A 16465-nucleotide genomic window follows, 5' to 3' on the forward strand; every position below is an offset into this window, starting at 1 on the left:
GGCTACCAAAGACACCTTCTCACAGTTCTTCACAAGTAATTGGTAGAGATGCTACACCTTCCTGCCTCATAGGCTGGCAATGTCTCCTTCCATGTTAAACACTGATTTATGTGCTTTCAATCTGGCATACTGCTTTTGTTACTTGCAGTGTGATCTCTCTGACACTGCAGTGTCCAAATAAGATTTGGGTGATTACTTCATGGAATTCCTTACTCAGTCAGAAAATTTGACTTTGAGCTTCTGGTCACTCATCATTTTAATGTTCTATTTATCCTACTTGCATGGTGATCTCTGTCCTTTCTTTCCTGCACTGGTCTAATGAAACATAGAATCGTTCCTCATCATTCACTTAAGCCCTTAACAGCCTCCAGGCTTAATATTGTTTTAACAGTTTTGGGACTGTGTGGTTGATAATGATTCTGCTGTTATCATTTAACCCTGCACCCATTTTTCTACATCACATTTCTTTTGCACATCATCCTTTTTAACCTTTGTTTAATTATCAATTAATTATCAGTTTTTTTTCTTGTTTCCTTTCACCTCTGTGCAAGTTGAATCTTCTAGTTTAATGCAGCGGTCCCCAACCGCCGGGCCGTGGACCGGTACCGGGCTGCAAAGCATACCCTACCAGGCCGCGAGGAAACAATATGATTTGGCGATATGAGTCCGCTGCATCTTCCCTCATTCCCTGTCACAGCCACTGTTGAGCTTGAATGCACGCGAGGTCACTACCCGCGCGTCATCCATGTCAGCGCGGGAAGAAGATCAGCTCCCCGAGCTTGCAAGTGACGGCGGACTGAAAAGTATGTTTGACATAACATCTCTGCCAGCATTCTGGATCAAAGTGAAGGCTAAATATCCTGAGATAGCCACAAAAGCACTGAAAATGTTGCTTCCATTTCCAATATACCTCTGCAATGAATGCAACGAAAACTAAATTGCGGAATAGACTGGACATAAGGCACCCCATTCGAGTATCGCTGTCTCCCATCACCACTCAATGGCACCGTCTTGTTGCAGGGAAACAAGCCCAGGGCTCCCACTGATTCAGCGATATTGGTGTGTTGCAATGATTTTATATGTTCATACGGGGAAAATATATGCTGTGTGTTTAATATCCAAACGTTACTTAAAATGTTATGATGCTATTGACTTATATAACCATATAACAATTACAGCACGGAAACAGGCCATCTCTGCCCTTCTAGTCAGTGCTGAACGCTACTCTCACCTAGTCCCACCGACCTGCACTCAGCCCATAACCCTCCATTCCTTTCCTGTTCATATACCTATCCAATTTTTCTTTAAATGATAATATCGAACCTGCCTCTACCACTTCTACTGGAAGTTCGTTCCACACTTACTTCAAGCTCCACTGTCCTCCCCTGATAATTGACTTATCACTATATTCATGAGAGAAAAATATGCGCCGTGTGTTTAATATAAATTCGTTAGATAAACCCTTTCAGAAACGAAATTGAGTATATTAGCCACTTATCACCTATATTCCAGTCGTGATCAACACCACCCGTCCCCCTCCCCCTCTGAACAGAATCGCCAAAAACAATTTGCAGGAAAAATCGGCACGTACAACACGCATGCGCACTGGTGCCCGTGCAAGGCTTCATGGTTATTGTAGTCTTTCTCGGGGTGAACCCAACGTATTTGACTGCTATTCTTGTCTGTTGGCAGCCCTACCTCCCCCCACCGTCGGCCGGTCCGCAAGAATATTGTCAATAGTAAACTGATCCACAGTGCAAGAAAGGTTGGGGACCCCCTGGTTTAATGGAAGGCTGTTGAGTTAAAAATTGTTTCTCTCTTCTCAGAAACTGCATGATCTGATTTTGCCCCCAATATTTTGCATTTTGTTCCTGGCTTTCAGCATCAATAGCATTTCATTTTTGTGTTAAATGTTATTTTACTTTAATTACTGTTACAATTGTCAAGTCTAATCACTTGCAGTGCAAATTCCACAATAGCAGGTAAAATTCCGTCAAAAATAAATCAATTGATCAGTTAACCAAAACGCAAAATAAAAAAAAGTTTTGATTCAAAAATGACTGATGTTAAAGTTAGAAATGAAAGATATTGAAAGGACAAAAATGTAATGGAGCTATAAAGAGACTGTTGTTTGAACCATTACCTGTCTGGTCTGTTTTAATCATTTAGTCATTTGCAGGTTGTGAATGTGCTGTTAGTCTCCAGCCTGCCCATCCCTGACTGTCCTTGAGAATATGGTGATGGTCAGTTCCTGGACTGCTGTATGCAGTGTCATTAAGGAGTGCAAGTTGGTCTCATGGATGTGATGTGCTTAAATAACAAGTAAGTTATAAATTGGAGAGAGCTGTATAGTATTCAATAAATGAATTTCAAATCTTGATGATTTATGAAGAGGTGGATGTTGCTTGGATCAAAGATACTTCCTCAAGGACCTCCCGCTGTAATGTCCTGGGCTGAGATGACTGGCCTCCAACAACTACTTCTTTCATTGCATAAACACAAGAGATTCTGCAGATGCTGCAAATCTAGAATAACATAAAAAATTCTGGAAGAACTCAGCCGGCCTGACAGAATCTATGGAGAGGAATAAACAGTTGACATTTCAGTTTGAGACCCTTCATCAGGACGACTTTCACTTTAATTCCAACCAGTGGACAGGTTTCTGCTTGATTTTGTATTGGCTTATTTTTTTTCTAGAGTGTTGTTCCATAGTTGATTTTGAAAGCAAAATATTTTGCTTCATTTTAGTTGTTTAGCTGTAACATCTCTAATAACAGGCTTCCAACGTTGCTTATGACAAATATTAAGCTAATTGGCAAATTTCTTTTGTCTGCTCTTTGTCTCCTTCCCAAATGCTTTTTCTCCAATTTAATGAAACCTTCTCCAAATTTAGTTAATTCTGGAAAACTATAAGTAATGCACCAAATTTCTGACTACACGCTTCTTTTAAACCACTTGGATAAGTATCATATTTCTCATTCTAGTTCCACCCTACTATCAAATGTCTGATTTACAGCTTTTTTTTTAGTACATCACATGCATTCTCTATGGTCAAGTGGTCAAGATAGGTGCATAATACCTGAAATTTTTCTGCGATCTCCTTGTTTTTGCAATCGTAATTCACAGACTTGTCTTCAACAAGATCAGCACTAAGTTTAAAAATAACACCATCTATGAATATACTTGCTTTCTAGTAACTTTGTCTTATACTAACCATCCATTCTGCATATCTGGGGTTAAAGATAAAGGAAAATGCCTTGCACTTTGCATCCATGCACTAGCTCCATTATGATAAACAAAAATAAAGTTGTTCATGGAGCTACCTCCTTTATAGTCAATGATTATAAAGCGGAACATTTTGGATATAGCAGGTCCAGCAGCATCTGGGAAGAGAGCTGCTTTTTATTTCTTTCCTTTTCATGAGTTGAATTATTCATGATTCACAATATAATGTGGCAAAGTTTTAATCTGATTTGTTTCTGGTGTTGCTTAGATTTAGACTGTATTTGTTGATCACAAGCAAGAGAAAATCTCTAGATGCTGGAAATCCAAGCAACACACACAAAATGCTGGAGGAACTCAACAGGCCAGGCAGCTTCTATGGAATGGAGTACAGTCAGCCTTTCATGCCGAGACCCTTCATCAGGACTCAATGAAGAAGGGTTGTGATGAAAGGTCTTCGCCCAAAACATTGACTGTACTGTTTTCCATAGATGCTGCCTGGACTGCTGAGTTCCTCCAGCATTTTGTGTGTGTATTTGTTAATGTTTATTTGTAATAGTTGTACTGAGGATTAGTAAATCATTTCAAAATAAAAAGGGATGTGTCCTCACTCACTTCTAAAGTCATTGTTTCAAAGTGCAAATAAGCTATTTTTGAAAAAAAAGGATTAAGTAGAAATTGCTAAGGAATAAATGAGAAGACAAACCAAAAATAGCAAAGGATATGGGGTATTTAATTTATTCATTATGTGCCATTTTAAATTAATCTTGTCAGCCCCTCTTTTTGATGTATTTTGTTAGATACAAACATATTAGCAGCTGTATTAGTATTTTTGTACTGTGACAGTTTGAACTGCTTTCTGATGCTCTGTGGTGGGCAGCAGGTCACCTTCCATAGGAAGAGGCTTGTCAAATATTTTGGGTTGCTCTGCAGGCAATAAACTCTAATGTTGGGATTTATACCTGAACAGTAGCAGATGCTCTCACATTTGTGTTACTGGTTCCACATCTGCATAAGAGTTTTAGCTTTTTTAGTCCATTGTAGAGGTTTAACTATGGAAAATAACATACTAAAGCTGAATATCATTTAACATCCTTTGTGGAATTAGCTGCCTTTTTAACAATTGCTTTAAAAATCTTAGCCAAAATGTGATTTATAAGATGTACTAATGGTAATATCTGGAATTAGATGTATCTCCAAAGAATCTCACTTCATTAGTCCATGCAATTCAAACAAAAGGTTATTACATTTGCACTTAATTTTAGACAGCTTCTAACTTCAAAGATGGATGCCAGGAGTCAAACGTAATAATAGTGCAACACGAGCAATGTGTTCTGGTGTGTTATTAAGGAAATATTTATACTGACTGTTGTAAATTTTAAAAAAATCAATGTGTAAGCATGGTATTGTTCAATTAATAGACCAAATAATTTGACTTCTGTTCTCACCTGGTAATCTCAAAGACAGTATAGATTTAATTTTGTCTTTGATGATTTTAAAATAGTAAGTCTAAGTGCAAAATACCGGAGATGCTAGAAGCCTGAAATAAATACAGAAAATGCTTAATGGATGAGAGAGTTCAATAATTTTTCCTTGGGTTAAATATCTTTCCCAGGAATGGTGCCACAATCTTACTCTCTGCAGTACTATGAATAAATTGCAGTTCGTGCTGATAATTATTTTAGAAGGCAGTCGTATTCGTAGTTTTGTTAGCTGGTTTAAATTCACTTTTCTGCTTAGCAATTCAATGAAACTAGCTGATGCTAATCTTAAAGAGTGTTTCTTCTGCATCATATTTCTGGTTTATGCTTCTATACTGTAAAAAGCTAGAAACTGCAAACTTTTTGCCAGTTTTGGTAATGAAGATTATTTGGTTAAGAAACAGATCAAATGACTGTGTGTGTGTGTGTGTGTGTGTGTGTGTGTGTGTGTGTGTGAGACATCAGTGGATATTTTAATACATGTCCATTTGTCTTAAGAAGTGCAATTGGTAAGCTTCACATTTCTAGCTGACTTATCTACATCTAGTCTTTAATCACAAAAAGTTTATGTGCACTATGGAACTTAACTTTGAATGCTGAAATTTATTTATTATTCTTTTATAAATTAATCAATGATCCCTGCTGAAACCTTAATCAGAGATTGCTAGAGGAATCAGGAGGCTAAATTTTGCTGTGATATTCAATGAATATTTAACTGGAAATGAGTGCAGGAGATAAGATGTTTTCCTGGATTGGAATAGAGAGCAAATTGCATCTGGAAATGCTAGAAGTGCTATGTAAAATAAAAGTCATTGTTATTCTTCCCCAGGCATCTATCCCATGATTTGTCAATGTCAGCCAGCCTTATTGATAAATTATTAGCAACATCATTTTGCAGGTTCCATTATTAAACTGTGTGTCATGATTTGGAAAAGTTGTTTAAAAGCTGGTTTATTAATCTACTGAACTATCCATTTGAAATACTTATCAGGTTCTTGATTCAGTGGTGAAAATGTACCTGTTAGAAAGTATTTGTATCTCCATTTGAAACTGATCCAGATGAAATGGACCAATGGTATAGATGTGATGGGGAAAAGTATCTTTTACTCTTGTGGTATTTGTTCAGGTGGGTGAGGCTGCTACTGCATGGAAACAAAAGCCTGGTTTTAGTTCTTCAGTGACTTAATGAAGAGCCAAGATATCAGATTATGGAGTGCCAAGTTTAATATCTAGCTCATTGTTTATGGAACTGATTTCCATTAGTGTGGTAGACAATAGTGCGTTGCCAAATACAACTATTAGCCAAGGTTTGTGACCGATGTTTAACAAATCTTTTTTATTTGTCCATGTATGAGCCTTGGGTAGATTAGCAATGGCTATGATTGGCCATCACAGTCAACACTATCAAAAGTACACATTTAATAGGACTGTACCACTTTCTTTTTAAAATAAAAATATTTTTTACATTTTTAAAATTATTTCCTTCCCAAATAAGATAAATTCATGAATTACTGAGAGGATATTTGTTTATCAGTCATTCCCCACTGGGTAGAATTAGCTCAAATTCTGTTTCTTGTAGAATATTGTTGCCAGAGTGAGTGAGTTACTGATTCAAAATTTGCAATAAAACGATGCCACTTAGTCTTTAAGAATACGGTTCAATTTTAGATCAGTGTTTACTTGTCTGTATATAGTTTGAAGTGGGAGCAGTTACAATGTTGATCAAACTGATATTTACTGTATTCTTAATACAATATCTTCCTCTTGACATTTGTGACTTTTGAATTATTATACACCACCTTCTAATAGTTCTCCAAGCAGATACATCTTTCTTATTTAATTGCTACTTGTCCAATGCTGCTAGAAAATTGCCTGCAGAGCTTTTTTTTCACACTCCTACATTGTCAACCCCTAGCACTTTTTTTCAATGATCTATCCTTGGCCCTCTCCTATCTCTCAACCAAATACCGACCCTTGGTGATATTTATCTGAAAGCACACTTCCACATGTATACTGTCAGCATCTGGTTTTCTATTGCCCCTTTACTGATTTCCAGTTGTAGCCATTGGATTCTTCACTTCACCCCATCTCCATCTTCAACTGTGCAAAAATTTAACATGAAATTGCAATCTGACAAATACTGAAGAAATTTAGTAGAAATTTCTGCGTCTTGTTCCTATCGCAGACACTGCTTGGAATCCACTGACTCCATTTCACTCAGCTTTATGCTGATGGACCACGCTGAGTTTGTTCTGGTGTTACGTAAATGCAAGTTAACTTTTTTTTTTCCTGAAACCCCTTTGTATTGGGCGTCTTTAGAGATGTGGCTCGTTAGCCTCTCACTAACAGCCACTGGACTCAGCGGTGAGAATATCACCTTTCTCAACCTCCGTACATCTAAGGTCGATATGACTTTGGTCCCACCAAACTCATGAGGTTGGGATGCCTCACCTACCTGAATCCCAATCTGTATGAATACTGCCCCCATGCAATCGCCCTTCAGCAGAGAATAACAAACTGTACATTGTACACAATTATAAAGAAAGTATATTTATGAATGTTAATTTAACTAAACAGTTATTAAAGAAAAAAAACAAAAGGGTTCATCATAATTAAACAGTCAAATGTGCACAGGTTGGAGCTCAATCTTCCAAAAGCCGTTGGGTCTGATGTACACATAGCGCCAACTCCTATTCACTGATCCCTGGAAGAATTCCCCCTCTTGGGTTCCATCAGATATTGCATCCTGCTGGATCGAGCTTCTTCTCTCTTCATCTCCCACTGAAAAAGACCTTGACCCACCTCAGTGTCCATCACAAAACCTCTCCGTCAACATTTTCTAGAACCTCTCCCAGTTCCACCCTCCTGATTGGATGACACAACATTCCTAAGCATCTCACATCTTTAACAGTAACCCAAACACTATCAGCAGAACACACTGCTTCTACAGAAAACCATTACATGAAATACCCTACAATATTAGCAGTAAAATCTTTACCAGGATGTTACATTCCGGAGATTTGTTAAAATTAATGATAAATAGTACTGCTAAAACAACCTACCCTTAAATCTAATTAGGAGACAAGATTGAACAAGACATTGAGATTTGCAGCTCATTTGATATGAAGTGTAAAGAGAAGAGGAATATTTACACTGATATTATAGTACCAGAGTCTTGAGTTCAATCCTGAGCTTGGTCTTGTCTTTGTGAAATTTCCTCATGGATCTACAGTTATGACTTATTTTAAAAGTGTATTGAAGGGTTTTTTTTCACCTTTACCATTTGAGCAATAATATTATGGTCTTCATGAAATCTGTCTGAATTTTAATTTATAAAATTGGATGGATTCTACAGTAGATTGGACAGCCAATGCAGCATTCTCTTGCCCAATGGTAAAACCTTTAAATGAGATTTGGAAACATATTTCTCATCATTGTATAAGGAAAACACACACTTTTTATCAGTAGATACATTAGTCATGGATTTGAAATTATTTTGACTTTTGGTGGTTTTAAAAATACAATTACTCTCATGTTGAAAGTGCATTTTAACATTTTAGTGTAACTAATTTCACAGGTATGAAGTAGGAAGATTGAGGTCTACAGGCTCGTTAGAAAATTCTTCAGGGAGGATGCATCTGGCGGTGGTAGCTTGTGGCGAGAGACTGGAAGAAACACTAACTATGCTAAAATCTGCTGTTCTATTTAGTCAAAAACCACTTTATTTCCACATATTTGCAGAGGATGAACTCCATGATAAATTCAATAGCTCAGTAAGTACCTGCTTTGATACTTACGCCATTTTTATACAAGTGCATCAAAATTAGTAAGTGAAATGGATTTGTTGAATTTTGCATGGTAACTTTAAAAAATCTAATAAATTTAACTTATTTCTTGTTTAGCTAAACATTTTGTGTGCTGGCAGTCCCTATGTATGGGGAAGAGGGTATTTTGCTCCAAGAAGAAAAAGATAAACTGCGTCATTTGTGCGTGCATCTAGAACTGAGAATATAAAAAAATAAATTGTGTTATTATTTTATGTTTATTTCTTTGCATAAATTTTGTGAGAGTGATTTTTATTTCCTATCTCAAATTTCTGGGTGGTGATTTGCGATTTTTCGTTACCCAATTAGTCATAATGTAGGGGTTGACTGTATTTAGACTTACTTTTGCAATTTCTTTATGCTTGAAGTTGACAGTGGCTCTGATATCTCTTGTAAGTACTGGAATGAAAAAAAACTTAGATTTTATCTTGTATCCTATCAATATGAAAAAGGTCATGAAATTGGCTGGAGAAGTTGTCCCAATGCGTTGTGGTCCCAATTGTGTCATTTTCTTTTACCACTTGTTGGCAGAAAATAACTTGTAGAAAGTGCTTTTGATAACCTTTCTGTTTTACATGCAGCTGGAAAACTGGAAGAAGGAATTTCATCAGAAGTTCAGTCACACCATCTATCCAATAACATTTCCAGCTGATACTGCAGCAGTATGGAAGAAACTCTTCAAACCTTGTGCTTCACAGCGACTCTTCTTACCTGTAAGAAATATTTAAGAGGAATGTGGGAGTGAGTTAGGGTTAGCTTCAGAGGGATCTGCAGATAGCAGTCTACAGAGAACTTTTTGACCTAAAGAACAGATTGTGGGGAGAGAGAATGTAGGTAGAGCAGTTCTCCTCTAACTACGAAATGCAGATTATTCAGTGTTTGGATCAGCTACAGCCCAAGCATTCAAATCTCCACTTAACTGAGTGGAGATCAAAAGCAGAGGCAGAGTGCCCATAGGGAGGACTTTCCCTTTTACACTTTGCTATGCCTCAATCTAGTCCTCCGTAAAACCCCGGAAACAGTGAATCACTTCCCATATCTTGAAAGCTGCAGTTCAAGAAAGGCTGACATCGATGATGAAATCCACTATCACCTTCATTGTGCCAGTACAGCCTTTGTCTGTCTCAGAAATCATGTATTTGATGGTCAAGGCCCCAAACCCAGCACGGAGTTCATGGCTTATAGGGTTTCAATGATCTCTGGCTTCCTTTGTGATCTGAGACGATGGCTGTTAATGAGAGGTAGAATAAGCAGACTAAAGTTAAAGTTCTTGTTTAGCTCAACATTTCCTGCAATAAGACTATATTCCCATTCCTTCAATTCCAATGGGCTGGTCACCTTATTTCCATGCCCAACACTTGACTCCTGAAACAATCATGTTTCCTTGAATTCCTTCATGGTCAGAGTTTTTAGGTGAATAGTGGGAATTAGATTCCCACTAATGGAAAAAATAAGTATGAGATTCTGCAGATGCTGGAAATCCTGAGCACACACACAAATTGCTGGAGGAACTCAGTAAGTCAGGCAGCATCTATGGAGCGGGGTAAACAGTTGATCTTTCAGATTCAAGAATTATCTCAAAACATTCTTGGAAGATTTGTAAGGTCCTTATTGACATGTGTGTTGTTGGTCTGTGACTGCTCAAATGGACAAGGAGCATTGAGGATGTAATTGACAACTTTGAATCACTTTGTTAGGATACACAGAAGCTGAATATAAATGACAGAAGTTGTGTGCTACTTTTGGAATTATCTACCCAACCTGGCAATCAAATGCAACCAGCGTCTGAGTCTTCAAGTTTCTTACTGGTTTTGTCATCCAACTTGAAGCCCACAGCACTGGAGTCAATGCAAATGACCCCCCCCCCCAAGAGACTGTCCTAAAAGAGACGGTAGTCCATTTTGAATATTTGTTTTATTTTGTGGTCGATCACAACAGTTCTGTTATTCAAAATGACTTGCCTCTCTATTTAATAAACAAAAAGATTTCCCTTTTATGGTGATATTAAGACCAAAGTACCTTGTAGCATTGTATTTTAGAAATTCAATCTAGTATATAATGCAGGAAACTCATCGATCAGTTTGCTCCTGTTGCTTCCAGAACACAAATCTGATCATCATGAGAAGATTCTTTTTTTGTTGGGAATAATACTGATTAGGGCTCCAGATAATCTTCTGTCATTAAAATAATACCATGTCATTGTTTTATCCAGCATAATTGTCACTTTTCCTTTTTGGAAGATGGCACGTAGCAATTCCAACAATATGGCAATGTCTTATCTGAGTTTCATCCTAGATTTTTGAGGTTCAGAATCAGGTTTATTATCACTGTCGTGTTGTAAAATTTGTTGTTTTGCGGCAGCAGTACAGTGCAAGACATAAAAATTGCCATAAGTTTCAAAAATAAATAGTGCAAAAAGTTGAGTAAGGAGATAATGTTCATGGACTGTACAGAAATGTATGGCGGTGGAGCAGAAGCTGTTCCTAAAGCACTGAGTGGGGGCCTTCAGGCTCCTGTACCTTCTCCCTGATGGGAGTAACATGAAGAGGGCATGTCTCAGATGGCGAGGGTCTTTAATGATAATGCTGCCTTCTTGAGACATGACCTCTTCAAGATGTCGTCAGTGGCAGAGAAGATTATGCCTGTGTTGTAACTACTTGCATCTTCAATCCTCGCAGCTTCTTCCAATTCCGAGCATTACCAGGCAGAGATGCAGCTCGTCAGAATGCTCTCCATGCATCTGTAGAAATTTTCAAAAGTCTTTGGTTACATACCAAACCTCCTCAAATTCCTAATCAAATGGAACTGATAGTGTGCTGCCTTCATGATTGCATCATTGTGTTGAGCTTTAGAGATGCAAGTTGGAACCTCAACTTTCTGTCTTTGAGACAAGTTCGCGGCCACATTTCCAACTTGCGAACTGTTTGGCTTACAAACAGTTCTTAGGAACAGATCCCTTTCATGATATAGGGACTTGTGAATACTCAAATCTTTGATGTAATTGCATTTGTAACCCTGAATGTTCCTAGCCCCTGTAAGTGTTTTTAGTATTTTATGATTACATTGAAATTGTGAGTTGTAGTATTGGCAAACAGAGTCAGAATTTTTTTTTAATGAGTTGCCCATAACACAAGCTGGTTGATGATTGTCATATATACTGAGATGTATTGAAAAGTTTCTGTTTAGCTGGCACACAAAAGCACTATTCTACATAACTGTCACAAAGGTTATTTCACACCAGTAGTTGTGAAGCTTGGTGCATAGGAACAAGGAGGATGGAGCAGCACCACATAAAAAGTGTTAGTTCTAAATATTTTTGCATTATCTTAAATAGGAGGGTTGGTTTAACCTAAGTAGTGGCTAGATGAGTGAAAGGTTGAGTTTGCCCTATAGTCAAGATTTGATTAATTTCTGAGCTAGACTAATACGTGGTAGACAATCAGATGTACATTGCTTATGAATGCAAGGGCATTAACATGTAAAAGAAGGTTCAAAGGTTTCAAAGGTACACTTAGTCAGAGAAATGTAAACAATATACATCCTGAAATTCTTTTTCTTTGCAACCATCCAAAAAAACAGAGGAGTGCCCCAATGAATGAACGACAATTAAATGTTAGAACTCCCAAAGTTCCTCCCAGTTCCTCCTTCCCTCGCATAAGCAGCAACAAAGCAACAATCTCCCCCTCCCCCACCAGCAAAAAAAAAACATCGGCGCCTACCACTGAGCACTCGAGCGTGCAGCAAAGCATCAATAAAGACACAGACTTGTAGAACCCCAAAGACTACTCGTTCACCTGGTAATTCGACATACCACAGGCTCTCTTTCTCCCTAATAAGGGGAAAAGAGGTGTCTCTGTTTCTAAACCAATTCTAAACAAAAGAATGTCAAAGTTATTTATGAAAAATTGCTTGGGATATAATTTATTTAAAAAATGTAATATTTTGCTTTTTATTTGTAACACTAGGATCTGGAAATCTGACTCCACAGCGTGGTCTATAGAAATATTTTGAGCATTGTTTTTCTGTATAGATCCACACTCTGCTGATTCAACAACATCCATCTTACTTGCTTAATGGTTCTTCCTGATGTGTTCTTTTTTTTTAAAGTTGATCCTGAAGGATGTAGATTCCTTGCTCTATGTAGATACTGATGTCCTTTTTCTGCGTCCTATGGATGACATATGGGCATTTTTTGAAGATTTCAATCAAACTCAGATCGCTGGAATGGCACCAGAACATGAGGAACCACGAATTGGCTGGTACAACCGTTTTGCCAGGCATCCATATTATGGAAAAACTGGAATCAACTCTGGAGTAATGATGATGAATATGACCCGAATTCGAAAAAAATATTTTAAGGTAAGTGCATCTAGAATCATTGTGTAAAATGATTGCATCTTGTATTTGATCTGTCTTTATGCTTTAACTGATGTGGGAAGCAAATGAATGCAATTTGATATCTTCTGAGTTAATTCTGGTGCAGCTTGAGATCTATTAAACTACTGGTAATCCATCATCATTTATTGCTTAATAATTATAGTATTGAGTTGGTTATTATGAATGAATTAAAAAAATATATTGTGTAACGCTTAAATATAACTGAATGAAAATGACACAAATATAAAAATCAATTGTCAGAACCTATATGATCTTTGTGAACCTAATTGCCAGCTCCATTATACTAGATGAATTGTTATTTTGAAATATCTTTTTAATATTTTTACAATTGTGATTTTTGTGTTGTTGTAGGAAGAGTGCAGAATATATCTGACAGTGGAATTATCATGGCTAAAGCCATTCTTGTTTTCACCCAATATTCACATTCTGCCACTTTCCCACAGCAATCTCTGAATAGTGCTCAAGATATGTAAACCTGAATTATACTGTCAATGCCTTTTGATTATTTTTCCTGATCCTTTCAACTCAGGTTGCTGATATCACTAATTATTCGAGAGCAGATCTTTTAAAATAATAGTTGATGATAGCATCAGAGTACGGTCAAATTAGAGAATCGTGCTGCAGAAGAAATTTTCTCATTTAATAGGAACATGAGTCCGTTACACATAGGAGCAGAATTAGGGCATTTGATTCATTAAGTCTGTTCTGCTATTCAATTGTGGCTGATTTATTTTCTTTCTCAACCTCATTCTCCTGCCTTCTCTTCTTAACCATTTAAGTTCTTACTAAACAAGAACATGTAAACCTCTGCTTTAAATATACCCAATGACTTGGCCTTCACAGCTTTCTGTGGCCGTGATTTGCACAGGTTCATCACCCTCTGGATAAAGAAATTCCTCCTCATCTCCATTCTACAGGGACGTCCTTTTCTGAGAGTATGCCCTCTGGTTCAAGAATCCTCCACTATTGGAAACATCCTCTCCATGTACGCTGTATCCAGACAGGATACTTGGTAGGTTTCAATAACCCCCCCTCATTCTTCTAAACTTTCGTGAGTATAGACCTAGAACCATCATTCTTGTAAACCTTCTCTGGACCCTGACCAAGGCCAGCACAACCTTCCTTAGATACGGGGCTCTAAGCTACTTGCAATAAAGAGGTAGTGTTCATGGTTTAATGTCCATTTAGGAATCGGATGGCAGGGGGGAAGAAACTGATCCTGAATCACTGAATGTGTGACTTCAGGCTTCTGTACCTCCTGCATGTCCTAGTTGATGGGAGTCCTTAATGTTGGATATTAAGGCATCACTCCTTGAACGTGTCTTGGATACTATGGAGGCTGGTATCCAACTTTCTGTAGTTTCTTTTGATCTTGTGCAGTTGCCCCACCTGCCCATACCAGACAGTGATACAGCCTGTCAGATTGCTCCCTACTTTACACCTGTAGAAGTTTTCGAATGTTTTAGGTGACAAACTGAATCTGATCCGCTTCTGATCCCTCTGAGGATTGGTTCGCATTTCCTCATCCTACCCTTTGAAGTTCACAATGCCTCCACAATCTCTTCAGCTACGTCTTTCAGAACCCTGAAGTGTAGTACATCTTGTCCAGATGATTTATCTACTTTCAGATCTTTCATCATTCCAAGCACCTTCTCTTTAGTAATAGTAACAACGCTCACTTCTGCTACTTGACACTCAGATTTCTAGCATACTGCTAATGTCTTCCATAATGAAGACTGATGCCAAATACTTAAGTTCCTCTGTCATCCTTTTGTCGTCCATTACTACTACTACAGTGTCATTTTCCAGCGATCCAATATCTATCTTCGTCGCTCTTTTTTTATAAATTTGAAAAAGACTTTTGGTATCCTCTTTTATGTTACTGGTTAACTTTCCTTCATATTTAATCTTTTCTCTCCTTATGGCTTTTTTAGTTGCCTTCTGTTGGTTTTAGAAGCTTCTCAATCCTCAGACTTCCCATTAATATTTGCTAATTGTATGCCCTCTCTATTGCTTTTATGCTGCCTTTGACTCCCTTGAAAGACACAGTTGCTCCACCCTCAAAAACAGTTACTTACTCCAAGCAGTAAGGTTGATCAACATCTCCACCCACGAATTAACCCATCCACAACCCCAACCACTACTACTTTATCATTTCTTGTCAGTCACTTTATGTACAGACACACCTGTGCCTAGCATCACTTTACCTACACATTAGTCATCTTTTGCATTATATTTGTTGTTTTTTTATTATTGTTTATCTTAATGTGTTTTTATATGCTGCATCAGATAATTATTTTGTTCTCCTTTACATTTGTGTACTGAAAATGACAAACAATGTTGAACCTTGAATTTAGTGATATAGCATGGTAACAGGATCTTTTGGACAAGCCCATGCAACCCAATTATACCCATGTGATCCATTAACCTATTAACCCAGGCATTGGTCTTTGGAATATGGGAGGAAACTGGAGTACCTGGTGGAGAACCGCAGGGAGAACATACAAACTGCTTAAAACAGCAGTGACATTGAACTTGCGTCACTGGTGCTGTAATAGTGTTAGCTAACCCAACACTACTGTGAATTACTCCCGGAAACCGCAGCCAATGCTGCTCTATCATCATCCCTGCTAGTGTTTAGCTTCCATTTTAGCTTTGGCCAGCTCCCCTCTCATGCCTATGTAGTTACCTTTACTCAACTGTGATACCAATACATCTGATTTTAGCTTCTCAAGCTGCAGGGTGAATAATATCATAGTATGATCATTGCCTCCTAAGGATTTCTTTACCTTAAGCTCTGTAATCAAACCTGGTTTATTGCACAGCACCAAATCCAGAATTGCCTTTATTCTAGTGGGCTCGACCGCAAGCTGTTTTAAAAAAGGCATCTTGTAGGCTTAATAGCAGGAATCTAAAATCTTAGAATGCATTCTCTGGGACTTAATATTAGTAAGTGCTTTGACCAGAAGATGGCGATATTGGGCTGTCATCTTAAAGTGTTTGCTTTCGAATAACGTGGGGAAAAAACTATGTCGCAAACTCCCAGTTTCAGATTGGTTTGTTTCCCAACAAAAATACGTTTAAATGAGATAAAATTGCTTTTTATGGGAAAAATGACCTACAGCACTGCAAGAGGCATTTACTGTTGAGTTAGATTTTTACTCTGCACAATGCAAACTTTGGCTTGCTATGCAAAATTAGGAGTTCATTTATCACTTTGTAATGAAATCTCTATGGAGTATTGGGAATTTTTTTAAATGGTACTTTTCGCATGCTCATGCACTTTATCAAATCAATTATATTATACATCGAAAACTAACATAGTTGTCATAGTTTTATCTGTATTTTTGTTTGCAAAGTGGATTTGGCATTTAGTTTGGTAATTTTAGGTGCCCCCTTGAATGGAGTAATCAACAAAACTGGACAGTTAGTTATTCTAAAGAATTGCATGGTGAATTTGTCATGTTTTATATTCCTTTCAATATCAAAGCTTAGACTCTATCAATTCCACCTGCTGTTGGAATTGGAGAAATATCTAAA

The 16465-nt window shown here is 37.6% G+C and overlaps 1 protein-coding gene across 4 annotated transcripts in view; it reads left to right on the plus strand.

Annotated features, from left to right (window-relative positions):
- Positions 1-16465, plus strand: part of LOC140202723 (glucoside xylosyltransferase 1-like) — a 57529-nt gene that overhangs the window by 26505 nt on the left and 14559 nt on the right. For all 4 annotated transcript variants that reach the window (XM_072267950.1, XM_072267952.1, XM_072267951.1 and 1 more), the window contains 3 exons: positions 8281-8476; positions 9109-9240; positions 12635-12886. In XM_072267950.1, coding sequence (XP_072124051.1) covers positions 8281-8476; positions 9109-9240; positions 12635-12886 — 580 coding nt within the window. The remainder of the gene's footprint in view (positions 1-8280; positions 8477-9108; positions 9241-12634; positions 12887-16465) is intronic.

Source organism: Mobula birostris, chromosome 9 (assembly GCF_030028105.1).
Source record: "Mobula birostris isolate sMobBir1 chromosome 9, sMobBir1.hap1, whole genome shotgun sequence".
NCBI classification, from domain to species: domain Eukaryota; kingdom Metazoa; phylum Chordata; class Chondrichthyes; order Myliobatiformes; family Myliobatidae; genus Mobula; species Mobula birostris.